This window comes from Myotis lucifugus, unplaced genomic scaffold (assembly GCF_000147115.1).
Source record: "Myotis lucifugus unplaced genomic scaffold, Myoluc2.0 scaffold_12, whole genome shotgun sequence".
NCBI classification, from domain to species: Eukaryota; Metazoa; Chordata; class Mammalia; order Chiroptera; family Vespertilionidae; genus Myotis; species Myotis lucifugus.
In genome coordinates, this window is record NW_005871060.1 from 6,021,071 (window position 1) to 6,047,915 (window position 26,845).

General features: G+C 38.8%; 1 protein-coding gene across 12 annotated transcripts in view; it reads right to left on the reverse strand.

Moving 5' to 3' along the window:
• WDFY3 (WD repeat and FYVE domain containing 3) overlaps window positions 1-26,845 on the reverse strand; it is a 246,985-nt gene that overhangs the window by 39,438 nt on the left and 180,702 nt on the right. For 10 of the 12 annotated variants that reach the window (XR_002828161.1, XM_023750385.1, XM_023750389.1 and 7 more), the window contains 10 exons: window positions 26,639-26,748; window positions 25,220-25,402; window positions 24,177-24,334; window positions 22,739-22,816; window positions 19,157-19,384; window positions 11,101-11,154; window positions 8,679-8,847; window positions 5,044-5,207; window positions 1,471-1,619; window positions 256-376 (listed from right to left, as the gene is read on the reverse strand). Coding sequence is in view for 11 of the 12 variants with exons in the window: in XM_023750385.1 (XP_023606153.1) it covers window positions 256-376; window positions 1,471-1,619; window positions 5,044-5,207; window positions 8,679-8,847; window positions 11,101-11,154; window positions 19,157-19,384; window positions 22,739-22,816; window positions 24,177-24,334; window positions 25,220-25,402; window positions 26,639-26,748 (1,414 nt within the window). In the remaining variant the exon portion in view is untranslated. The remainder of the gene's footprint in view (window positions 1-255; window positions 377-1,470; window positions 1,620-5,043; window positions 5,208-8,678; window positions 8,848-11,100; window positions 11,155-19,156; window positions 19,385-22,738; window positions 22,817-24,176; window positions 24,335-25,219; window positions 25,403-26,638; window positions 26,749-26,845) is intronic. The other 2 variants (XM_023750388.1, XM_023750387.1) reach the window with 2 other exon arrangements.

The window sequence follows — 26,845 nt, forward strand, 5'->3', positions numbered from 1 at the left end:
GGTGACCAAGATATCACTTAAGTTTTAGGTTTTTTTTGCGGTGTTTTTTTTTAAAGAGATGCATTATACAGAGTTATGCACCGTATGATGTCAGTTTGTCTGTCACATAACCAAATTTAAGGAATAATCTATGAAATACTCTAAGGGATAATGCAGATCCTGCGAGGGTTTTCATGGCATGCATCAGTTTTAAAATAATACATGCTTTGAATAAAGGAACATGACAAAACACTGGGTACTACTAAGTCAACCCACCTGCAGGAGATACCTCCTTTTATGTACCTCCCTGATATCTTCATACGCAAAAATGCTGCACGTTCTCTTGAGCTGACTGGGGCCTTGCCTGGCTCCTCTAGGAATAATTGGCTCATGCATACTATAGGCAGCCAAGGGAAAGGAGATAAACAAAAACACAGCGAGAGATAAATTCAGAGTTCAACAAAAGCTGTTATTCTCAACATATGAATAGAAGGGAGAACAGTATATCAGAATATTCACTTCAAAAAATATATTGAAGAGACTAATTTGTCAGCTACTCAGCACACGAGCAACCTCCTTTGATGAAGTTAATTTTAAAATCCCATTATTGCTATCAGGGCCAACTTATCAATCAGACACAGTGCCTAGATCTAAATACTTTCAGGGGCCCAAGAAAATGTTTTAATTTCTTTTAAGACCAGAAGAACAAAATTAAACTTTTAGGCAGAAGAATATGTTTTAATATATAATATGGATATATTCATCTTTAAACCAAGTCATAAATATAAATTTTAATATTTTTATATGGAGAAAGGGGCCCATGAAAGTCATAATGTGGCCCTAATTGTTGCTGAAAGTGACTACCATATATGAAATATCTCTTAGGAATGAATTGCAAAGATCATGTCTACATTTAACAGTGTTAGGTGTTCAAAATGGCAAAAGAAGAGAAAAATGTGTTGAATTTCTAAGCGTTTAGCTTTTCATCTTCCTTCTAGCTTGGTCTGCCTTCTGGGTTTTCCATTACCCACTATCACTTCCATCACGGAACTGGCAGAAGAAGGGCAGATGGGTAAGACTCAGCTCACTGCTGCCTGAGCCCCGGTCACACTGCTTCCAGGGTACCCAGGGCACCCAGGAGGGTTGTGCAGTGGCCTGTGTTTTCTCTAAAACTGTGCTTGTACTAAAATTTTTAAAAAAGAACAATTTGCAAATTCAGAATAAGTTTATAAACATATAGATTATAATACAAGAAATTTGGTGTCTAATATTATTAATGCATAGTCAAAACTTTAGTTTTCATTTTGAAATATAAAGCTATTTTTTTATTACTTTTAAATAACTATAACCCTTGTGAATATTTAACATGGATGCACACAAACTGAGAGATAACATTATCTGAAACACAATTTCTGGATTAAAAAATAAAATGTGAATAATATTGTTTTCTAAAGATAGCTGTACTGTATGTCTCTTCATTCATCTACTTACTTTGGAGGTAAAGTTTCAATGTCTCTTATTTCCCTGGTTGCTGTCATTGTAAATCCATCAATCACATAAAAGTGCTCTTTACCAAAGAGAAGCAGCCCCTCACTGGTATCCAGGCCCTGGACTCGAGCACAACGGTACATGTGTTGGATCTATAAAGGGAAACCATAAACATTCATTAACATAGATTTTTATTTTATTTTGATATAACTGAAACAAAATGTTTTAAAACATGGATTTAATGGGCAAACAGGATTTTACCAAGGTCCCTCTGTGATGGCATCCCCTGAGCCAAGCATAGTAAATGAGTGTAAGCATATTAAAGAGAATCTGCTAAGACTGATTTGTAGTTGACCTCAGTAAAAAAAAACAACCATTTAGTCATATCCATCTACCCCCATGCATCATCCATTTTTCTCAATATTCACTGAAACTCACTATGTGCCAGGCACATATGTACCAGGTTCCACAGGTGATGAACTAGTTCGATAATGAGGGAGACAGACAGAAAACTTGGCAGGAAAGGGAACTGAGGCATATATGTAAACAGATTAGGACTGAGCCCTGTGTGAGCCAAGATGATACAAAGCGAAAAAGGTCTGGGGAGCCTAAAAATCCTGAGTGAATTCCTGGTTTTGTTACTTATTGTAGATCTAGCCAAGTTTCCTAATTTCTCTGGGCCTCTGTGTCTTTGTAAATTTCAAATGCACACTAGCTTGTTGTGAGAGCAAGATAATTTACATATTCATGTTTGCAACTGTTGGCTATTTTCTCTTCCACACAGCTCACTTTTCCTTTTTCCATAACAACTCCTGGAACTAGAACTGGGATTGGTCCCTATCCGCTCCCACCTGGATCCTGCCTGCCTGGCCGACTGTTATGCCATTGTAAAAAGCCCAAACTGGCATAAGTTATATTTTCCTCATAGAAGGAAGGAATCACTGAATCTCTCAATGTAAGTATTGTTTTCTCTCCAATGAGCAGGATGTGTTAAAAATTCTTTCTTGTTTAAACTCAGTTCAACACGAGTCAAGGAAAAAGATCAACAACTAAACCACAGGCAAACAAATGTCAAATAAATATCAGTTTGAATATACTTCTTGTACTACTGAATCTTAAAACAGTAAAAACTGTAATCATGAGATTAAAAGTTTGACAAGTGACAGCATTAGAAAGTAATTTTCTAAAATATACAAATGTAAGTCAATATTCATAGCCACATTTGAACTGCTTCAATAATAAAATGGTAGAATGTTACAGGAAAAATAATGATGCACTTTTAAAGTACCTTTAGTGTAGTGTAACATACATACAGAAAAATGTTTTTCATAAATGCACAGCTTGGATTTTCAAATGCTAAATATGCTGCAACCAGCATCCTAATGAAGAAATATAACATTCCCAAGACTTTAGAGCTTCTCTTGTGCTTCCTTCAGACTTAATGAACTTTTGCAGTTATATGGTTTTTAAAAAATATTCTCATTCCACATTAATAAGGCCATACATTTGGACAGAATTTAAAAAATTATATACTACCTAGAGGCCCGGTGCATGAAATTCGTGCACGGGGGGGGGGGGGGTGTCCCTCAGCCCAGCCTGCACCCTCTCCAATCTGGGACCCCCTCGGGGGATGTCCGACTGGCGGACATCCGCCAGTCGGATTTCCTCTTCAAAATCCAGGACTGCTGGCTCCCAAACGCTCGCCTGATGGCCTGCCTGATTGCCCCTAACCGCTTCTGTCTGCCAGTCTGATCACCCCCTAACAATTCCCCTGCTAGCCTGATTGACACCTAACTGCTCCCTGCCGGCCTGGTCGCCCCCAACTGCCCTCCTCTGCCGGCCTGGTCCCCCCCTCAACTGCCCTCCCTAACGGCCTGTTCACCATTAACTACCTTTCCCTGCCAGCCTGGTTGCCCTTAACTGCCCTCCCCTGCAGGCCTGGTTGCCCCCAACTGCCCTCCCCTGCTGGCTGGTTGCCCCCAACTGCCCTCCTCTGCTGGCCTGATCGCCCACAACTGCCCTCCCCTGCCAGCTATCTTGTGGCTGTGGGCGCCGCCATCTTTGAGGGAGGGGCAGTCAATTAGCATATTCCCTCCTTATTGGCTGTGGGCACTGCCATCTTTGAGGGCAGGGCAGTCAATTAGCATATTCCCTCCTTATTGGCTGTGGATGCTGCCATCTTTGAGGGTGGGACAGTCAATTAGCATATTCCCTCCTTATTGGCTGTGGGCGCCGCCATCTTTGAGGGCGGGACAGTCAATTCACATATTTCCTCCTTATTGGCTGTGGGTGCCACCATCTTTGTGATGGTGTGAGGGTCAATTAGCATACTCCTGCTTTATTAGATAGGATTTCTGGTTACTACTACAGAGTGGGCCAGATTTCAAGGGTTATTCCAAGATCTAATATAATAGACAAAAGACAATCCTTTAAACAGTTGATGCTCACTACTCCTTCCTTCCTTCCTTCCTTCCTACCTCCTCATCCTTCCTCCTTCGTGCTCCTCCTCCTTCCTTTCCTTCCTTACATTCCTTTCCTTTGCTTTCCTTTCGTTTCCTTTCCTTTCCTTTCCTTTCCTTTCCTTTCCTTTCCTTTCCTTTCCTTTCCTTCCCTTCCCTTCCCCCCTTCCTTCCTTCCTCTATCCCTTTATTTACTCAACCAAACACTCCTTCACTTAAGGTTTCAGGGTGTCTGCTAAGTGAGTGGAGCTGTACAGCAATAGGGTGGGAATAAGAAGCAGTGCTGGCCTATCAGGAGCTCCCTGGCTAGGGGGAGAGACAGACACAGGAATAAATAATCAGGACCTAATAAAATAGAGTAATATATACAAGGCATTATAAAAGCATACAGGAGGGTATCTAGACAAGCCTGAGTTGGCAAGACAATCAAGAAACACTTCCTACATTTAAGTATTAAAGACATCCAAATAAATTAGAGGGTATCAATGGGAGTTACATGGAGAGGTTATGCAAATGATGGAGAGAGAGGCATTTTGGCAGAGAAGAGAATGAGTTAAGTGTAGAATGAAGAAATAACATCATGGATGTAGTAAACTGCAAAGCACACAATGCTGCAGGGGGCTCAGGCTAAAAGGCAGGGTCAGTAAGAGGAGCTTGGAGAGATGGGCAAGGTGCAGGAGGCTGAAATAGAAAGGCAAAGTAATGTTCTATGAGTGAAGGAGGCTGGGGAGATGGTGCAGATTGGCTGAAGCTTCTTGTAGGTATCACTGGAGTTATGGAGTTGAAAAAGCACAAGGACAGAATGGGTTGTGTACATGGGTTTGGAATAGAGAATTATAGTAAGTACTGCAGTCTAATAAAGGGAATAGAGGAAGATGGTGAAGTAGGTGTCAATTGTTAATACTGTGTCTGATGAAACTTCATGCTGTTTTATGTGAACAGCTAGGTTAGAAAATCCTGAAGATGAGAGAAGTAAAGTACTGAACCCAAAAGGTGGTTTAATATTGTATTTCATCACAGAGGCTGAAATATTTATCTTCTGCCACCCTATCAACCAGTCTTGTAAACTGGAAACAAGTTACTTACATACAATCCTTACTTTTCAGAAGCACAGTACCTTTTCTCCATCCTCTAGGAGGCGAAGTAGGGTGGCGTTGTCTGTTTTCTCCTCCTCTTCTATAGAGCCACCCTCAGCAATCTGGTCTTGTAACTGCTCCTGGTTCTCATCATCACCTCCATCAGGTGCAGATCGGGACCGTTTCAGAGGAGGCTTGACCAGACCTACAGGATAATAACCAAGAGGGCCATGTGACCTTGCAGGGCCATTTAGGAAGCAGTTTAGTCTCATGTAGCCCCTCCTATACATTTCCAATTTGAGATAACTCAGGAAGATACAGGAGGCAACACAGTTCAATGGTTAACAACATAGACTCTGGAGTTAAATGGCTGTGTGACTTTGGAGAATTATTTGCCCTCTCTGAAAACTGGAATAGGAATACTGCCTATCTTAGAGAATTGCTGGAGGACAAAATGAGGTAACTCATGTAATAAAAGCACTGAGCACTATGGTTATAAATAGTAAATTCTAAATAAGTATCAGATAATGATAAACAGAGAGTTTAGCATCATTAATGGTAAGAATGGTGTTGCTATGGACAAGTGTCATGGAGGAGATACCATGAATAAATGATCAATTGCTACCAGAAACAAAAGTAAAGATAACAATTTATAAACATGATTATAACAGATCCCACCTACTTAGACTGCCCATGAGGACTATTTTAAGACTTAGGTCATAAGTGGCAGTATGTTCATTCATACATCCTATCATCAGGCCATAAAGAATAAGAACAGAATTCTTTATAATACAGGGACAAATCATGTAATTTGCAGATTAAGGAAACACTTTTCTGCCTACATTTAGATAACTTTATTAATAATCACAGCAGATGACATTAAAATCAGTTAACGAGATCCCAAAATATGAGAACCACTCGAAATACACTCTAACTCCCACATTTAGTTAAATCAATAGTCTTAGTTGTACCAAAGAAAAGTCATGTTACACCTACCAGTGATAGCTGCTTTAAGAATTTTGGAAAGCATTAAGTCAACCTGTTAGAATCTTATGCTTTCAATTTGTGTTATCAGGGGCTCTGCTTTGCCTTATGAAGAACCTTATTTTCACATTTAAAAGAGCATAATAAGTAAGCATGAGAGATCAAGTCCTGCTGGAAACATCCACGAGGGGAAAGCTTACAGCTGCATTATTTTTAATTTGGTGAATCAAAACCTCCAACTCTATGCCTAGAATAACACCTTGCATATTATAGTAGTGGCACTGTATTTGTGGTTTTAGCTCAATTAGAGATTAGGAAAATGAGGTCAAGAGAAGTGAAGTGCCAATGACCCAAACACAAATCGACTGACTCACTCTGTGAATTATACCGTGGGGCTTATACCCAGTAAATACAGCTTTAGAGTATCTCAATAATTTTGCTGGTGCAATGTCAAGAAAATTAGAAGGTTGTAAACTGTTCAACTACTGAAAGCTTCAAGGATTCTATGAAAACTTTATATCAATTATGAAATGCTTAGAAAGTCAGAATCATTATGAGAGAATAAGTATCCTAATATATAAAAACCCTGGGTCCGTCTGGACCAGAGGCTTGACCAACAGGAAGTCAGTCCTGCAGTCAGGCTGGGTTGCCATGGCGACCCAGCACTGTGGCTGCAGGCGCAGTGACCCAGCACTGACTGCTGAGGGGGCTGCAAATCAGGCCCAGAGAGAGGCCTGACGAGAGAAGCAGGGTCTGATCTGTAGCCTGTGTAGCACCTGTTGATCAGCACTTGCCTCTCTCTCTCCCGGCAGGGCCAGCAACCGCGCCTCCATTTCTCTCCAGGCCTCCAAGAGGGCTGCTGATCAGCCCCGCCTTTCTGATCAGGCCCCGTTGATAGGCCCAGAGACGCCGACTGGCATAGAAACCGACCAATCAGAACCAAATCTGGGTGAAATGTGAGGAGCCAATAGCTGCCCAGGAGGCGGAGCTTTTGACGCTGACTGGCATAGAAACTGACCAATCAGAACCAAATTTGGGTCAACTGTGAGGAGCCAATGGCTGCCTAGGAGGTGGAGCTTTTGACGCTGACTGGCATAGAAACCGACCAATCAGAACCAAATTGGCCAGCAGAGGAGGGCAGTTGGGGGTGAAATCAGGCCTGCAGGGGATGGCAGTTGGGGGCGAGATCAGGCTGGCAGGGTAGGGCAGTTAGGGGCGATCAGGCAGGCAGGCAGAGAGGTTAGGGGAGATCAGGCAGAGGGGTTGGGGCCATGGTCAGAAAACTGGGGCTCGCGAGCCACATGTGGCTCTTTGGCCCCTTGAGTGTGGCTCTTCCTAAGCCTTAAGACAGTGGTCAGCAAACTCATTAGTCAACAGAGCCAAATATCAACAGTACAACAACTGAAATTTCTTTTGAGAGCCAAATTTTCTAAACTTAAACTATATAGGTAGGTACATTGTTATTAACTTAATTAGGGTACTCCTAAGCTGGCCTTTGCTAAAAATGTCCTCAATCTGATTGAGGTATGTTCGCTGAGGTCGACCCCTTCCAACTCTCCCATCCACACTCGTCTTGTATACTTGTTTCATCTATCTCCTTTCGTTCATCCTCTCTATATGTCCACCCCCCACTTCTTCTAACGCCACTTCTTCAAAATAGACTCGCCCAGGCCCAAAACCGACTTTTGCGCATGGGCCATGAAGTTTCAATCACACTGTCTGTGTGTGCCCGCACGTGGTATTTTGTGGAAGAGCCACACTCAAGGGGCCAAAGAGCCGCATGTGGCTCGCGAGCCGCGGTTTGCCGACCACTGCCTTAGGAGTACCCTAATTAAGTTAATAATAATGTACCTACCTATATAGTTTAAGTTTAAAAAATTTGGCTCTCAAAAGAAATTTCAATCGTTGTACTGTTGATATTTGGCTCTGTTGACTAATGAGTTTGCTGACCACTGGGTTGGGCAATCAGGAAGGCAGTGAGAGGCAGTTAGGGGCGATCAGGCAGGCAGGCAGGTGAGCGGTTAGGAGGCAGCAGTCCCAGATTATGAGAGGGATGTCCGACTGCCGGTTTAGGCCTGATCCACCGGCAGTCGGACATCCCCCAAAGGGTCCCCGATCAGAAAGGGTGCAGGCTGGGCTGAGGGAACACCCCCCCCCCTCTTGCACAAATTTTGTGCACCGGGCCACTAGTATTATAATAATAGGAGAAATGAATCACGATTTTCTATGGTATTTTTGGTTGAGATGGTCATATAGCTGTACAAAGGAGGCAGAGTGCATACCTATGAAAAGATTTGGAATAATCATAGGAAAAAAGACTATTACTGTTTCCTGTTGGCTAACATGCACTAAGGACACATTTTTAGTAGTGGTTTTAAACTTATAAATATTTATTTAGTTATCAGTTAAATGAAAATATCAGGTGCCATAAGAATTCTGCAAAATACAATTTAAAAAAAGAAGAATTATCAAGTCAACAGGCATATTGCATTCATCTGCAGGCAATAAGAAAGAGCCAGTTGCTATAAAAGTTCAGATACAGAAATGAATTTTTAAGAAGAATGAGATGGCATAATATTTATGGATATCTTTAAGGCTGGACCTACTGTTCACAGATGCTCCTATTTTCATATACATTCAAATATGAGGAATGCTCCTAATGATTTCAAATTGAAACCAGAGGAAGGCTGACCTTTGACTTTGGCAATAGTGTCTTCACCGTGCTCTGGCTCTTGCTGAGCAGCTTCACCTTCTGAACTCTCTACAATGGCATCTTGGACAATGGCGGGATTGCCAGAGGCTAGTCGCATGTAGTATTCTTTGCTGTCATAACTTATGGCTCTTCTGTACCTAGCAGGTTTCTAAGAAATAACAAGAGAAAAGAACTCAAGTAATTGTCTTCAAGAATAAAAATATAAGCTTCCCAAGGGAAGTATGGTGTCATGACTTCTTTACATGTTACCTTTTCCTAGGGATTTTTAATAGACTGTATTTATACACAGTAAATCCATAGATTACTGGGGTTAAGTTTCTTTATTTTTAAATTCCATTGATTTTTAAAAGACAAACGTAAAACAATATTAACAGTTTTGTTCTTCTCACAGTAGAAATGAACCCTCTCTAATCAAATAGCATTTTCACATTAGTACAGTATGGGCTCACTGATGTATCAGAAAACTTCCCTATACAGTAGTGTGAAGAGAATGCCCAGTGTTGGAGAGCATCAAGTTACAAGGGGGATGTCTAGTCTGCAAGGAGCCTGGAATGCTGCTTGCATCCCAAGTAAAGTAAGTAGGTCAGGCCTAAAGGGCCAGCCCTTCAGTTGGGGTCATCTGTACAAGTGTTTACTTTAGATACTTGGAGGTAGAGACTCAGAACTGCCCTGGTCTTTCGCATATTCCCAGGTGTCACTGGAACTCTGAAAATGGCCCAAACCTTCAGAGAGTCCTGACCAACATGGACTCAACCAGCTTCAGACCAGATGGTGCTCTCTGGTTGGTCTGCCACTTTGAGCTGGTATCTCCAATTTGTTAAAACATCCTCATTGTTGTATAGGAGAATACGATCCATAAACTTACTAACTAAATGAGTATATCAAGGACATATATAAGTCAATTTAGAAAAAGAAATTTATTACCTACAACATTGGAAATATTTAATTTTTTTGGCATGAAACGAGCATTTCTTTTCCGGAATAATTAATATTTACCTGAAAAATGTTCTCTAATTGACCTAAACCTTCCCCCCACCTAATACAATGAAAACATTAAGGTCTAAAAGTTCCTACAAAAAAGTAAAACCAGAGGGAAAAGTTTACATGTATAAAGGTTCCTCACTCAGAATTAGACTCAGACTTTGAATTAATAATTAGAAAAGGATGGGGTTTGAAACATGCTTTAAAATGCTCTCTCTGTAAACATTTATTTCGCCTTTCCTATGAATAAGAGTGTCTAATTTAAAATATTCTATTGGCCTACTCTTCAAACTCAAGTAGTCAATACGTATTGTTTACAACAATGCTTATTTCAAGCAAGACATTTTTAAAAAAATGATTTCAAACTGAAGTGGAAAACTGTGTCCAATTGCTTGGAATATTTAGATGAAAATACTGAATCAAGTTGAGATAAAAGTACACCTAACTAAAGCCACACCAGCCTTCTTTTAATTTCAAGCACAGAATCAGGGAATAAAGAGCTAACTGAAGACTGATATCCAGCAAATGGAAACTGAAATATATTACATAACACAGGAAAGTATTAAAATGATGTAAAATAATATCACAATTATGGAAGGATCAACCTGATGAACAAATAAGAACACTGCAATATTTTTTAAATGAAAGCAAGGTAACACACTTTGTACTGTAACAGTTCTTCTACTTGATATATAACTATTATCTTTAACTCAAAATTGTTCATTTTAAAAAGATGAAAGCAGAGTTAGTGATGGGCAAGACAATGAATGAACACATGTGGGACAACATTTACAGATTTAAACTCAGAACCATAGGCATTTCCCCTAAATATTTTGAAGCATATTTCTGTGTTCTAAAGAACTACAGTTTTTATTGAATTATGTACAGAATCTTCCTGGGGGAAAAATTATAATTTTTTTAACAAATTAAAATAAATTTAAATTGTATTTTGAAAAGTGGTCATATACTCTTAGTTTTCATTAGTTCCTTCTGATTGAAAAAATAATTTTAAAAGAGAAATACCCTTGCATTCTCAAAATACAGTTTAGTATCTAGTAAAATTAAATGAGTAATTGAAAAAACAGTTGAAGGTGTCAGGCTGCCCATTACTAACATGCGTCAGAACTTGTTAGTTAAGTATGAAGCCATACACATTTTATAGTGAGAGCAATGAATACTCCGCCTGTTAGTGAGCCACACAGACCCTAGGAAGCTAATTAGAGCAAAGCCGAGAAAGGCCAGAACAGTTCTCAGCAAAAATGAAACCCACTTTTCAACTCTAAGAAACTTATAGGAAGAGCAAATTGAAAGTCAATCTTTGAAGTTAGTCTAGTCTACCATGCACTAAAAACAAAACAAAACAAAACAAAAAAAACAAAACTGCAAGTAGTTTGCATTATTTTATGGTAATTTGTTTTACCTTTTGAGGAATGATATCATCGGAAGTCTCAGGCTGTTTACTTGGGATCTCAGACTGAAAACAGGGTATTAAGTATAAACACATCAGAAAAAAAAAACATAAAGTATAACATAAAAATAAATTTTTCTTGAGGATTGTGTGGAATAGGAACCTGTACTCATGCAAAAGAAAATTAACACGACATCCTAGGCTGTTTGAAATAATCACGGAGCATCTTGTGATTATTTTCTCCATTATCAAGAGTAGTTTTAGAATGAAACTAAAATACACTAATTCTCAAGGCTACTGACTGAACAGGATATACTTAAAGACCACACTGACACAACTTCAGCACTGGCTGCCGTTGGCATGAATGATTTACAGGCAACTCTTTACGGCTTCAAAAGGAAAAAACTAGAAAATAGAACCTGATGCTAGCTATTGTCTTCCACCTACCTTTCACCTGGCTCACTCCCTATTCCCCAGATCTGTTTTGTAATAGGAGCAACTGGTTTAAATGATTATCTGCACTACCCCTGAACCAAACAAATCACTAAGTGCTTGTTATTTAAAAACATCCTCTCATAAAGTCCATGGCCTTTACTTCCTTCAACATCTTACTGCTATAACCCCATAAAGGCTGAGAGCAGAAGGCAGACTGGATGTCAGCCTCCAACCAAACGTTTTTGTAAAAAGTACTTTTAAAGAATTAGGTGCAGATGGAAGGGGGTGAGGGGACCGGGGCTGGGTGGAGGGGGATTAAGGACGGGGGGCATAGGGACATCTGCAATAGCGTCAACAATTTAAAAAAGAAGAATTAAGTGGCTGCTTTATATTTTATTCTCAGAATAAAATCCTGATCAACAGAAGGAAATTTCTAGTTAAGCTGTAGTGTGTGGCTTATGCAGGTAAACACACAGATACATACAGACAGACAATAATGCACCCAAGAACTACTTCCAATTTATCTTCCTTTTTCCGGTTTATATCTGAAGATGACTTCCGGTATCTTTCCCTATAGTAAACATGAGTAGGCAAAATGCTTTCACAGATGTTTGCTTCCTTAGACAAAACAAGCGCGGGGCTACTGGACATGCTTTCAAATACTTCACGTAGTTTTAGTAAACCTTTGTTTTTCAAAACAAACTTTTAAACTCGTACCTTATATTGAAGAATAATCTTTAAAGTATACATGCATGTTCTCTATCTTGATAAGAGTTTGGTTACACGTGTGTATACTACACATTTGTTAAAATTCATGGAATGGTACACTTAAGATTTGTATGTTTCAATGTGTGTAACATTTATGTCAATAAAAACAGAATTATAAACAAGGACTGAACTCTATTGACATGCATGTGGAAGTGCACAGGGATGAAGGGCACGGATTCAGCAATCACTGAAATTCCTAGAAAAACAAGGTAAATGCTGGATAGATGTGTGAGAAACCAATATAGCAAAATGGACCAATGACTATTGTCAAACCCAACTCTGATATCCACTACGTACCCCTCAACTGGACTATGGGCAGGGTCTGACAGGTACACTCTTATATTGTCTCTGCAGCATATGATATAGTGCTGCTCTTTTAATACATGTGCTCACTGATCCACTAACTGAAGTTCCTATTTTACTAAATGGTAGTAAAGGATTCAATAGGTAAGATATATGTTATACCAATAATTTTAGTAGTACCTCAGCTCTCTTTTATTTAAAACTAGAGGCCCGATGCATGACATTCGTGCAGGAGGGGGGGGGAGGGCGAGGAGGGGGGAGGCAGCCTCAGTCCAGCCTGTGCCCTCTCGCAGTCCAGGACCCCTCACTCCTTGCCACCTGCCTGCTCGCTGCTCCTTAGCACTGCCACGGAGGCAGGAGAGGCTCCCACCACCACCGCTGTGCTCGCCAGGCAGCTGTGAGCCCGTTGAGCATCTGCCCACTGGTGGTCAGTGCGCATCATAGCAACCAGTCATTCCACCCGTTCAGTCGATTTGCATATTAGGCTTTTATTATATAGGATTTTAATATATTATTGTTGTAATTATGCTCATATGGAAATCTCAATTTCTCCAAGTCAAAATTTCTAGAAAATAATTTTTTAGTCCTTTTACTTCAAAATTTTCTATAATGCTGGCAATAGAATTTCCTGAATGAGTTGCTCAGTTTCTTTGTCCTGTGATGTCTATATATTACATAAAAACATATGTGGAGGCAGCTATGAGAGACTCCCTTAATTGGAAAAGGATCCTTTCAGTAAATTTATCCTTCTGCACTGAGCAGCCCAACATTAATAGGTAGACACTGAGGTTTTTACTCCAAAGATATTTGCAAAGAATAGTATATTTTGTTTGAGATTATTATTCTGTTAAAATAAGGGGATTACAGAATTAAAACCTGGTATTAATGGTTAAATATTTTTTAATAGCAAAATATGTAATCTTATTTCATTTAATAGGATTCAAGGTAATTACACAAACTGCTTAAAAACAACCAGATTTTATATTTTTATCATATCCTAGGCCAGTGATGGCAAACCTATGACACACGTGTCAGAGGTGACACGTGAACTCATTTTTTTGGTTGATTTTTCTTTGTTAAATGACATTTAAATATATAAAATAAATATCAAAAATATAAGTTTTTGTTTTACTATGGTTGCAAATATCAAAAAATTTCTATATGTGACATGGCACCAGAGTTAAGTTAGGGTTTTTCAAAATGGTGACATGCCGAGCTCAAAAGGTTTGCCATCACTGTCCTATGCTCACATTTTAATACTACCTATAACTAATATTACCACTTAAAATATAGAATTATATTGCAATTTAGTTTAGCTTTTTTTAAGTTATGAAAATTATCCCCCAAGGAAAGTCCCTGTGCAGAGATAAATTATTTTCATGGAAGAATACGAATTTTCCACATATACCAATTTTCCTCAGGATATAATTATTCTTGCTTTTATGAAAATAGTTTTAATTGAGAAATTCTGAAAGCTTTTGAGTCTGTGGCAAATAAAACACTAAAATATGTTCTATATTCTATAAATAAACATCCAATTTAAAAACCAAGAAATAAAAGTTCAAAACTTAGAATAGGTAAGTTATTTTTTATGCAACATACAATATTATCCAGGTTTAAGAAATAAAATTTTAATGACTAAGATAAATCACTTGATTCATTTCTAACACATCAAAGATTTCAAAACAATAAAACAACTTTTTAATCATCACTGTACTCTTTCAGCTTAAGCAACAGGACTATTGAAGTAAATGTTACTTAGAAACAATAATTATTCTTAATCAATAAGGCAATTAATCAAACCATTTGCTCTCATTCCAGGTAAAGCCTGCTAACCTATCAAGAGGCTTCAAAAGCAATTTTTAGGTTGGCAAATACGTGTTATTGCATGAAGTACTGACTATATTTTATAAAGACTCACACAAGGAGGGCAACACATTTATAAGAGTTGAAAGGGAAGAAAGACTGAGCTCTACCTCTGGTAGGCAATATTTAATATAGTTCAGGACAGAGGTGGGTTTACTATGAGGTTAAGAAAGCTTAAACTTCAACCGCCTTTACTTCCCATGGGCTCCTTTCAAAATACTGGAAGAGGGGCTGGCCCTAGTAATTTTGTATACATAATTTGGTACTCTTTTTCTTATGGAGCCGCCTCCTTCTTCCCTCCAAGTTGTGTAAACTTCAGGTCCCATAAAATCTGGCTCTAGCCCTTTTTAGTGGAAAAATTTCAGAATTAGGAAAATTTTACAGAATGTACAGGAAGCAATGGATAAAATCTCTAAGTTAGGAAAAGAGAATGCTGATGGTCAATTCAATGAAAATCTATCAAGAATCTATCAAGTTCTAGGTACTCTGTTAGCATTAGAAAGACAAAACCTAATATATGGTTTCTGTCTGAAAGAAATTCACTATTTACAGATAATGTCACAAAACCAAGAAACATCAGAATCTTTTCCTTTTCTGTCAACATTACACATGGTTCTATCACTTGGTAGCTGCGTCCTAGAAAGAGTTCCTTAACTTTCCTAGGTTTCTAGTCCTCATGGTAAAACTGGGATGATAAGACAGACTCCATTTCAAGGGCCATTAGACACATAAATGAAACTGCATTTGTAAACTCTGTAGAGTGCTTAAAAGTATGGTATTCACTCTTCTCCTTTGGTTTCACAATAGAAGTCATGGGATAGCTGTTGCTTCTAGGTTTTAGAATTTCTTTGCTGTCACCATTGCCAGATTGCATATTCCATAGAACAAAAGTGGATATTCAATGGCATTTGAGATCTACAAAAGATTCTGAACTAGCAAACGCTAACTATTCTTTCAGATTTCATCATAGCAGGTTAACCTAGACTTGTGCATGGGTCTGCATTCTATAATCATCTCCTCTATCCAGAGCATCTCCTATTTTGAAATGTATCTTTAACATTTCTTGACTCTGTTGTGTTTCCCAATATGTAACCCATCTGATTAAAAACATGGAATTTTTTTTTTCCATGGGACTATTTTACTAGAATCTGGGGGAGAGGAAATGATAGAGTCAAAGTTGTACAAAGAAAATCTTCAGGTTGAACTCTAGCCAAATGAAAGAAAGTTCAAGTTCTCGTTTCATCCTCCACTGGCCTGGGTACGGAAGCAGCGTCTCCTTTCCTGGCACTCAGGGTTCAAACTGTCAGTGATGTGGCCTCCCTCTCATGACAGTGAAATGCATCACGTCTCAGTGGTCCCAGACACAAATTCTGAAAAATTCCTTCCATTTGTGTGGTTTTCCTCTTCCGGCTGAGAATGTGGCTGGCTACGGCAAAACTGTTCACCAGCCATACGCTCTGGTCCATATTGCTTTCTTCTTAAACTCTGGGAGAACTCTTAAGGACAGCAGGGTGGCTTTTAAAAGACCCCTGGGTTCCGCAGAGAGGCCTTCCTTAGGACTTTCCATGAGGTTGAATAGCCAACCAATGAACTTCTGGGCCTGCTCCCTCCACGGCTCCTTCTGCAGCAGCAGCAGCATGCTACTGGGAAGGAGAGCGAGGGCCGCCTGCAGAGTGACCCTATGCATTGGGCTTCTGCCAAGGAAGCTGGATGCTGGCCCAGCCGGGCCCTGTTCTTGATGCCATGGCAACCAACTGGCACTGAGGCCGAGGAGGAGCGGGGCAGCATGGTCGGCCCACGCAACCACTGCCGCTGCAAAGATCAGCAACAAGAAGTCCAGAGCCTCATCAAGTGCCACGTTCTGAACAGAGGTTGACTGGTAAGCTATATTTCTGATATAACCCATCAGGTCCAAGAGCCATTCCATTCTCTTCAACACACCTGTGTTGGCGTGGCTCACGATCCTCGCATGGTACAAGCTGTGCAGGATCACCCAGGCCAGTGCGTCTTTCTCCCGGTGCTGAGCAACCGCACCGAGCACGTCATTCACGCCCACAAGGGGAGCCGTCCTTGCGAGACCAAGTACAGCCTGACAAAGTTTCTGAGAGTGTCTGTTTAGATTTCACAGGCTGGTGAACTCCTTTGCTTAGGTAAAATGCTAATGTTATTAAGGTTGTAAGTCTAAACTCTAAATGGGTTATTTTGTTTTATCTGATATAGAAAATTAAATATACTTCTGTAAAATAAATGACACTGTTATAAAGAAGGAAAGGAATAGATAAGACAAAAAATATTCTGGTTATGTAACTCAAAAAGCATATGCCTCAGTGAAATAAAAATAGTGAGTCAGTCACATATTCAAGAGAGTATATTTACCTTACACAGGATGGAGCAAAAGTACATTTACAGTTGTTTATATAGAAAATAATACAATAATTAATAAATAATGATATAAAAATAAACTGTTTTGTGTACTCACAACTGTAAACCCAACCTGTATTTTAGTATTCTTGAATGGATTCCATTTAAACGTGTATTGATTCAATAAAAAATATTTTATCAAATCAGGCTTAAATTCTTAATTATTTATTTTGGGAGTAAGATTAAGAACGAGAGAATGTATTGCTGGTTTGCTCTGACAAAAGTAGGTGCTAGTAAAAGGCTACAAAAATACGGGTAGATTAACTTTCTTACACAATGCTCTGGTATTAGAAATTATGGCATTTTAAGTTACAGCTGTGCCAAATATGGAATTCTGGATAGAACTGAATAGCTTGGAAAATAGTAGACCTTGGGGAGCTATGCTGATAAGTTTTAAGTAACTATATTTTAGCAGGTCTACAACCTACATTCTTATAAGTACCACGTGCTAACCGATTGCGCCACTGGAGCTCCTACAACCTACATTCTAAGTAGCTTCTGGACAGAGGGGGAACCCATGAGTACAAGTATATGAAGCCAGGGCTTTGCCAGAAGTAAAAAAAAAGGAGGATTGAAACAATGCAAGTTGCCTCAAATTATATGATCTGAACTATTTATTAAAAGACCCATGTTCCAAGTCTCCTTTATAAATCTTAGTTTTAAAGTGGAGTTTTTAATAAAATATAATAAAACCTCTACACTGGGCAAGCAGATGGACTTTATAAGCTCTCAGGTTCTAAAATCCTATTAACCAAATACCTCAGAAGAACAAACCCAATATGTTTGTCAGTGGATGATTCTTTGTAGTGATAATACTTTCTAATTGGATATGAGTTTCAATAGATTTATTTAGAGCACTTCATTTTAGAGGCAGCTAAAATCTAGGGTGAAACAAAATATGAAATACAACCCCTAGTAACCTTTCTATCCAGAGATAAATTAAGCATAAGGTAGTCAGATTCTTGGGGAGGGAGAGAATCTTAAAATATGCTTTTTCAGACTATCTTTTTAAAGTCAGAATAACTCTTTTGAAAATTTAAATGATAATAAAGGAAGACATGAAAATCTTACTCATTAATAAGGGATACTGATTTTTTTAAAAATCATGAAACACTAGTCTAAAAGTCAGGGGTTCTCTAGAGCTGCCCGTGCATCACAGTACCCACTCTGCACATGTGGTTCCTGAGCCTGTGAAAGTGGTTAGTCTGGACTGAGACGTGCTTTTAAGTATGAAATGTACATTGCATTTTGAAGACAAAGTACAAAACAGTAAAATACTTCATAAATAATGTTTTTATAGCTGATTACACATTGACATAATAGTAGTAGGAAACTGCATGAAATTATCTGCAAAATCCTCTTTCAATTCCCAAAGCTGTGATTCCATGACAAAAGTGCGTTTCTAAGGAGGAAACTATTACATATTTTGTAGGCAAGGAATTATTTTTAGACACTGAAGAGCTAAATTACTATTTAGAAATGTTATGAGGACTTTCAGACTTAAATTCAGTGGATCTTATACTCCTGTGTTTTCTCTTCTTAAATTTGTAGTGACTACTGGGAAAGACTCTATTTTCCTATGCAATTCCCCAATCATTATCAGTTTAGACAAAATTTATTTTAGTCTTGTGAAAAATCCTGAACAAAGGCTTTGGGAAGGGTAACTTGTCTGTATAAAAAGGTACGTAAGGGCAAATGTTTGTTTTAAACTCATGGAGTCGGTGATGAAGCTTCTTAACATGAATGGAAAGATCTACATGTTCAGGCAATTGTTCTTTGCTGCTCATTACGTTTCTTCAATGGGCATTGCTTAGTGCCAATACTCATTTTGTTTACTTAACACTCATTCATACAGGGCTTATTTTGTGCTGGACACTATTCTAAATACTTTACTAATTTCAATTAACTTAATCCTTCTAACATCTGTTTGAGGTGAAACCATTATTTTCTCCATTTTAGGCATAAGGAAACAGAAACCCAAGCAGGCTCAATGACAGGTAGTAAGTCACCCAGCAATAGAGGGGTAGAGGTAGGCCTTAATCCAGGCAAGGCAGTCTGGCTCCCAAGTTTGCGGTTGAAACCACTTCACTACAATGTCTCCCTGTCTCACTGCTGCAGCCTCTTATTCCACCACCACCACCCTGACATTACCAATTTAATACAGCATACTGAATTATCAAAATCAGACATTTTAGGTAATTGACCTAATAAGGAAAGATGCTTAAGAAAAAAAGCTTCAAGGCACCATTACAAACATGTAATTCTGCATACTCACCGCCACACTTGTCTCTTGTTCGGTGTCTGGCACGTAAGGGTAATGGTTATAAAACATATCATTTCGCACCATTTTCTTCCTCATTCTGCAGGGCCCTTCTGTCATCTCCAGCATCCATTTGTCTAGATGGGAGCCGATGGGGGGACCCCACAACCCTCGCTCCCGCAGCAGTTCATACTCGATTTGGCTCCACTCCTCAGTCACATACTTCAAGGCATTTTGCTGGCGCTGCGGGGAAGGAGTACAGGTTGGTTTTTGAGCAAAAGTAAGAGTAACAATGAAAAATCTACAAATACCTTAAAACCAAGTTAATATCTGGAAACAAATATTGCCAACACACTAGATTACTGATAAGCTTTGTAATATTTCCAAAGATTTTATGGAAAGAATATAAACATTCAACTCCAATAGGGAACTTCACATTCACATAAAATGTTTTAACAGTAGCCGGTTATAACTAACTTATTTAATGATTCATTGAATATATGTATACAACCTAAGTCTAAGAATAAAGATCTCTTTATACAACCAACAGTAAAACTTACTGAAAGAATAATCATAAAATTACATGAAATCATAGTAGTACTTATGTATTCAGGGAGTAGCAGAATTCCCTAAAATAACTAACCTAGTGTTAGGACCATAAAATATTAGCAGTTTAGCATTCAACAATCTTTAAAACAGTTGCTTTGGAAATAAAATATTTAGGATAAGCTGTAGAGTAATAATGAATTCACAAAGAAGCTTTCATTGAATTTATTTTTTACTGACAATCACCAAGCAACTGTAATAAAAAACCTTATTTTTAGTCTTTTATGTATTTAGAATTTCAAGAGACTTCTCAGAAACTTTGATGCATATTTTCACAATCTCCTAGATAAGTTTGAAAGACAGAGATCTGTATTATATTTTAATTTTTATTAGGAACAAGGACTGTTGTATGTCACTATTGAATGTTAACAGGATTCAGCTGTGATGATTTCAAATTTGTTGATTTTTTAATGCAGTTTGCCTATAGGAAATTCAAAATTTCGATCTTAAAACCAATAGCCAAAGTAACTATTGGCAGGAATAATTAAAATAATCTAATGATGAATGTGGTTCAGCAACTTAGCCTTAAAATGGGTAGGAAAAGAGTCCTTTCCCACTTAAGAAATGCAAAACACCATTCTACTCGCTCAGTGGAGAGGAGATTAAAAATGGCAACAAAGTAAGTGGATGCTGTATGGACACGCTCCCAGGACCAAACTGGAATTACAACTGAAATACAGAAAAACTTCCTGGATAATCAATGGAAGACTCGCTGCAGAGAACCCTGATACACAAGGACCGAAAGTGGAGGCCACATAGAGACTGGTAGGAGGGGTGGAGGCACAAAAGGGCTGGTCGGGCACCCACAGATGGCAACTGAAGTCCCAGAGAGATATCTCAGTTGTGGGGGGTTGCCACTGAGAACTCTGAGGTCTAATCCCCAAGCTGGGCTCCCCAGCAGAAAGCACAACTGAGAAGAGTACCCACATAACATCTGGCTGTGAAAAGCAGTGGGGTTGCTGTCCCTCAGGGAGAGACAGCTGGAAATTCAGGCACTCTCTTAAAGGACCAATTCACAAAATTCCCCGAGGAGCCACACACCTTGTGCTCCAGCAGAGGAAGAGCAGAGTGGACTGAAGCTGTGTGAGCAGAAGCCAGGATTGGGGACTCAGGGGTTAGAGCTCAGAAGGCAGACACCCGGGTTTCCTTGCTGAGTCATTCCCTCACGCAGTGGAGTACATCTTTCCCACACAGACATTTGGTATACGGGAGGACTTGCCTGGGGGGAACACAGTTGACCCCACCCTATTGGAAAATACCTTGCCCTGAGGCCACTTAAGAGACTAAAACTAACAATTAGCCTCCAGGCAGAAGCAATTGCCACACCCTGTTGAAAAAAACTCGCCACCTCTGAGGACAATTGCCTGGGTGCAATTTAAGTCAGAATCATATCAGTCTGTAGGCAGAGGCAGTCTCTGGAGGCTTTGAGTCTTTGCCTGATCTAATTAGTCAGAAATAGCCTTTGACACTGTCCTGCACTAGAGATTGAGAGGTGTGGAGGATTTACGTAACAGTCACAAAACCAAAGAGGCAGCCAAAATGAGGAGACAAAGAAAAACCCTCCAAATGAAAGAACAAGGGAATTCTCCAGAAGTAGAGATAGGTGAAGCAGAGATAAGAAATTTATCTGAAACAGAGTTCAGAGTAATGATGCTCAAAGCATGAGAGAAGATATAGTAACTATGAAAACAGAAAAAAAGAATGACATAGCACAAATAAAGAACACATTGGAAGGAATTCATAGCATGTTAGGGGAAGCTGAGGATCGAATCAATGAATTAGAAGACAGGGTTGAAAAAAATCAATCAGAGAACCAAAAAGGAAAAAAACCAACAACAATTGCCCTAACCGGTTTGGCTCAGTGGATAGAGCGTCGGCCTGTGGACTGAAGGGTCCCGGGTTCGATTCCGGTCAAGGGCATGTACCTTGGCTGCGGGCACATTCCCAGTGGGGGGTGTGCAAGAGGCAGCTGATTGATGTTTCTAACTCTCTATCCCTCTCCCTTCCTCTCTGTAAAAAATCAATAAAATATATATTTAAAAAAACAAAAACAAAAAAAACAACAACAATTAAAAAACAGGAGGACAGCTTAAAGGAGCTGTGGGACAACATGAAATGTAACAATATTAGAATAACAGGTATGCCAAAGAGTCAGAAAGGGACAAAGGAATAGAGAATGTGCCTGAAGAAATGACAGAAAACTTCCCTAACCTGGTAAAGGAAAAACTCACCAAGTTCAGGAGGCACAGCGAACCCCAAGCAAGAAGAACACAAGCAGGCCCACACCCAGACACATCATAATTAAAATGCCAAAAATTAAAGACAGAGAGGATCTTAAAGGCAGCAAAAGAAAAGCAAACTGTTACCTACAAAGGACCTCCCATAAGGCTGACACCTGATTTCTCATCAGAAACCCTACAGGCCAGAAGGGAATGGCATGAAGTACTCAAGGTAATGGAAAGCAAGGATCTGAAACCAAGATTACTATATCCAGCAAGGCTATCATTCAAAATAGACGGTCAAATAAAGAGCTTCCTGGACAAAAAAAAAAAAAAAAAAAAAAAAAAAGGCTAAAGAAGTTCCTCACCACCAAGCCAGCATTACACAAAATGCTAAAGGGACTGCTGTAATGAGAAGAAACAGAGAGAGAAACCTAGGCATACAGAATTAAAATGGAAATAAATAAATACCTATCAATAATAACCCTAAATGTAAATAGGTTAAAAGGCATAGGGTAGCTGAATGGATACAAAAACATGACCCAACTATATGCTGTCTACAAGAGACCCACCTCAGAACAAAAGACACACATAGGATGAGAGTAAAGTGATGGGAAAAAATTTTCCATGCAAATGGAAAAGAAAAAAAAAAGCTGGAGTAGCAATACTCATATCTGATAAAACAGATTTCAAAATGAAGGCCATGATAAGAGAAGACAAAGGTCACTACAGAAATGCAAAACATACCAAGATTGTGATTATGGACTCTTACCTCCTGATGTTCCTTATATTGTGTGTCTACTAAGTCACGAACAACAGCGATATGTGTAAACATCCACTGAGAAATCTCCTGACAATGGACAGAAAAAGAAGTTTAATATTTCATATATTTCCTGGAAAAAATGAGTTAACTAGCCTTGAAATTAATGCTGAGCAATTAGTTAAAATTCTGTTAAAGTCACCATTACAAATAGTCTCAACAAACTCTGAAAGATGACTTATGTGATGAAACTAATGGAGGAATGTGTGTTGAACACAAAAACCCTTCCCTGCCCTACCCCAATGCCCCATCAGGGAAGGGCTTGCTGCTGAGCTTCTGGGAATGCTGTTGCTACCTTTAGGGATCACTTCAGCTGCAGAGAGCCGCCTGGGCACCCCATACCCAATGACTGATTGATTTGGGGGTAAGCAGGGTCAGCCATTTCAGCTCAGTACCGGTCTACTGATAGGCTATTTTGGCCCCTGAACTTACGTTGGCTGAGGATGTCTCGGGATCTGCACTATAGCCAGGCATTTTCCTGTGACCAATCCTGCTTCCTTCTTCCACAGGTAATAACCACAAGGGAACCCCAATCAACATCACACACTCTAAACTGCTTCTCAGACTGTGCTTCCTGGGAACCCCAGCTGCCACTTTGAATGACAGATACACACAGTCCCAGACCCTTTCCCACTGAGACTTGGGGATGGCAGAGGAAGTATGATGAGGAAGAAATTAATACTGGAAGTAGATGAGTTTTTGAAAAAAAAAACAGTCATGGGTATATGTGTGTGTGTGTGTGTGTATATATATATAAGATTTATTTTGAAAAGCCATTTTATTCTGCTGTTACTTTAAAATATCAGTAACAAAATTATCAAAAGTTCATAAAAATTGTCCATAGTCTGATCATATATCAATATCTGAATCTCATCTTATGTCCAGTTATGAAATGGATGTAAATACATAGCACTCATAATGCAATTCTATCACAATAAAATGAGATGTTACTGCAATCTAGAGTTATTTCTTTTTTTATAAATGATTGCTATGGTTTATTTTATTTTATTATTTATTGCATATATTTTTATTGATTTCAGAGAGAAAGGGAGAGGGAGAGAGAGAGAGATAGAAACATCAATGATGAGAGAGAATCATTGATCAGCTGCCTCCTACACACCCCCCACTGGAGATTGAGCCCGTAACCCGGGCACAGGCCCCTGACCGGAATCGAACCCGGGACCCCTCAGTCCACAGGCCAACACTCTATCCACTGAGCCAAACCGGCCAGGGCTAGAGTTATTTCTATCTCTCTTCTAAAGCAAAAATGTGGAAAAGTTCCATATCAAGTCATGTGTGTGTACATGTTAAGCGTGTTATAAAAAATTCTACAATTAAATCCTGAAATATAAATTTCTAATCATATCATCAATTAAACCAAACAGTGTACCTGGGTGGAAAGGCTGTGTTTATTGAGACCACTTTCCTTCCGATTCCTCCTTGATCCTGTTAACTTGGAGAGACCGAAGCCGCTGCTTACGCGGGACAGCTTGGATTGACAGGTGGGCACTAAAGCCTCTCCGCGACTGATGCATTTCTTTTCATGGGCTATGAAATTAAACTCAGGTTATTTTACAATTTCTCCATGTATTTATTTATCAGTCTTACTTTCAATACTCTGGCATCATGGTGACAAACCACAATTCTATAGTTATCAGAAGCAGTTTACACTACAGACACATTCTCTGAGATATGCACACTTATTTATAGGTGATCTTGGATAAGGATAGTTGATTGACAATTATTACACTGGTTGGATTTACCTTTCATTGAAACTTCACGCTCTGCAGTAATATGCAAATTTAATGAAATTGGTTTCTATGTTAATAACAATTCACAATCCCCTATCTAAAATCTTTGATGCTGGGTATACTTTGGAATTTAAAATGTTCTGAATGTTAAAAAGGTGATACAGTACATAACCTAAATTTCATTATATAACACTACCACAGGGTCTATGGTGATAAGCCATATTTTAACACATTAATATTTCTGTGCAAAATGTATAAATATTCATTCCAAGTAGAATAAATAAAGATAGGACAGGTTTTGCTACCAAGTGAATTTTGGGACCAAATTAATGAACAAACCTTGGGTTTTGAGGGCTTTTTGAACTTCCTAATTAAAGACAGGGAATTGTGGACTCATAGCCATGATGGTGACCATACTAAAGCTATAAGCAATATATTATTTTCCAAACTCATAGAATCCTGATGTATAACACACCTTAGATTTTTTAATCTGAGAAGAAAAGACAAATCTCAGCATAATCTAGAATGATTATTCTAGAATTGGTTATACTGTATTGATGTTTATTTCTACTGCTGTCATAATATCCTTTCGGGAAAGTTTTAATTACGTATCTAAAGTGCACCCATGTCTAACACCCATGTGTAAATCTCCTGGTCACAGGATCTCTGCAGACTTTCTTACCCAAATGATTCTGCCAGCACTTCAAACCAGCTTCTTCGATGAGCGGCCTCGCTACAGCGATGTCCACGTGGCCCCTTTCATTCACAGGGAGAGTGACTTTGAAAAGCTCCTCCAAGGCTTGTTTCTTACTATGTATCAATTCAGTCCAAACTCTATTGACAGCTTTTATGAGAAGCTGTCGTCCTAGGAAATGAAAAAAATAAATAGATAAAAAACAATATAAAATTAGTATTTTTCTTCATGAATTACATTTAAGAATTTCAATTATAGTCCTTAATGGTAAAAAAAAAAAATAAAACCACACACAACTTTATGTTCATGTAAAAGACTACATTTTTATTTATAAAATTGGAGATCATATACATATTTCATTATCTAGCTTCTTCTAAATAAGAAAAGATCATATCCCTCATGAAAATTTTGAGATCTCAATATTTAAGGTAAGCTCAAAATTAAGTTGTTCTCAAAATATTTTGCAAAAAAAAGAATAAACAAAGATTCTTTTAAGTGTTTACTATTAAATTCCCTCTTGCTTTGCATTCCTTGATAATTTGTCTAGTTCTTGCTCTAGACCAGTCAATATTAGCAAGTACCAGAATCACCTGGAGGTGTGCTGACTGCTGGTCAGAGTTTCTGACTCAGTAGATCTGAGTGAGGACAGACAATCTGCTTTCTAACAAGTTCCCAAATGATAGGGATGTTGCTAGTCTGAGAAACTTGTGTTGAGAACCAATGTTCTTTCTTAACTGTCAGGTCCTTGAGGGGAATAGAGGAGGGGGTGAAAACAATCACTGGGCCCTCAGTTTCTGGGGGTTCAAGAACTTTTGGTGAAAAAGAAGAGAATAAGTTAATGCTTAAATGACTGAAAGACTGAGTGCTGAACTTCCGAAGGATAAAATCATATGCAAACTACCACACCATATTGCTGGGGAGACAAACACTACTATAATGATCTAATTTTTTTTTTTTTACTAAACAATGTGGAAATAAATCAATCTACCCAAAGCCTTTCAGGCATAATACTTAACAAAATCACCAGGAAAACTAAATTAAAAATAGAGAACAGAAAGAGAAAAATGGTAGTACTGACGATCCATCTCAGGCAATATTTACCTCTAACATGATATGTATGCCTAACTCTACCAACAGGCAGTTCTCTTCATGGTAAGTGCCAAGTTAGTATTTGCACTAGTACCTGTAAACTGTAAATATCATTAAGACTCCCAATGTTACTACAAAACGTTAAGGTCTAGAAATATCAGTGGTTATGGTTTTCCCATCTTGGCATAAGGACATGCACAGCTACCATGTCAGTGTATGTTGGTGGGCATATCAGTGTATTTACAGGTATGTCCTACTGGGAGACTGGTTTGTCAGTTAATGAGTAGGAAGGAAAGGGAAAAAAACTGAGGTACTCACCTTCACTAATATCTTGGCTGTAACCACCATCTGGCTCAATGTCAGAGGGGATCATAATGTGCCAGGTAGTCATGCGGGCTTCTGCTTCCAGTCCAAATCCATCCACGTTGCTGAAAAACGTGTCAGTTTAAACTATATGAAGGAAATGATTATAGCTAAAAAACTCTAATAACTAAGTATTTTCTGCAGACACAAGTAAATGTTCGC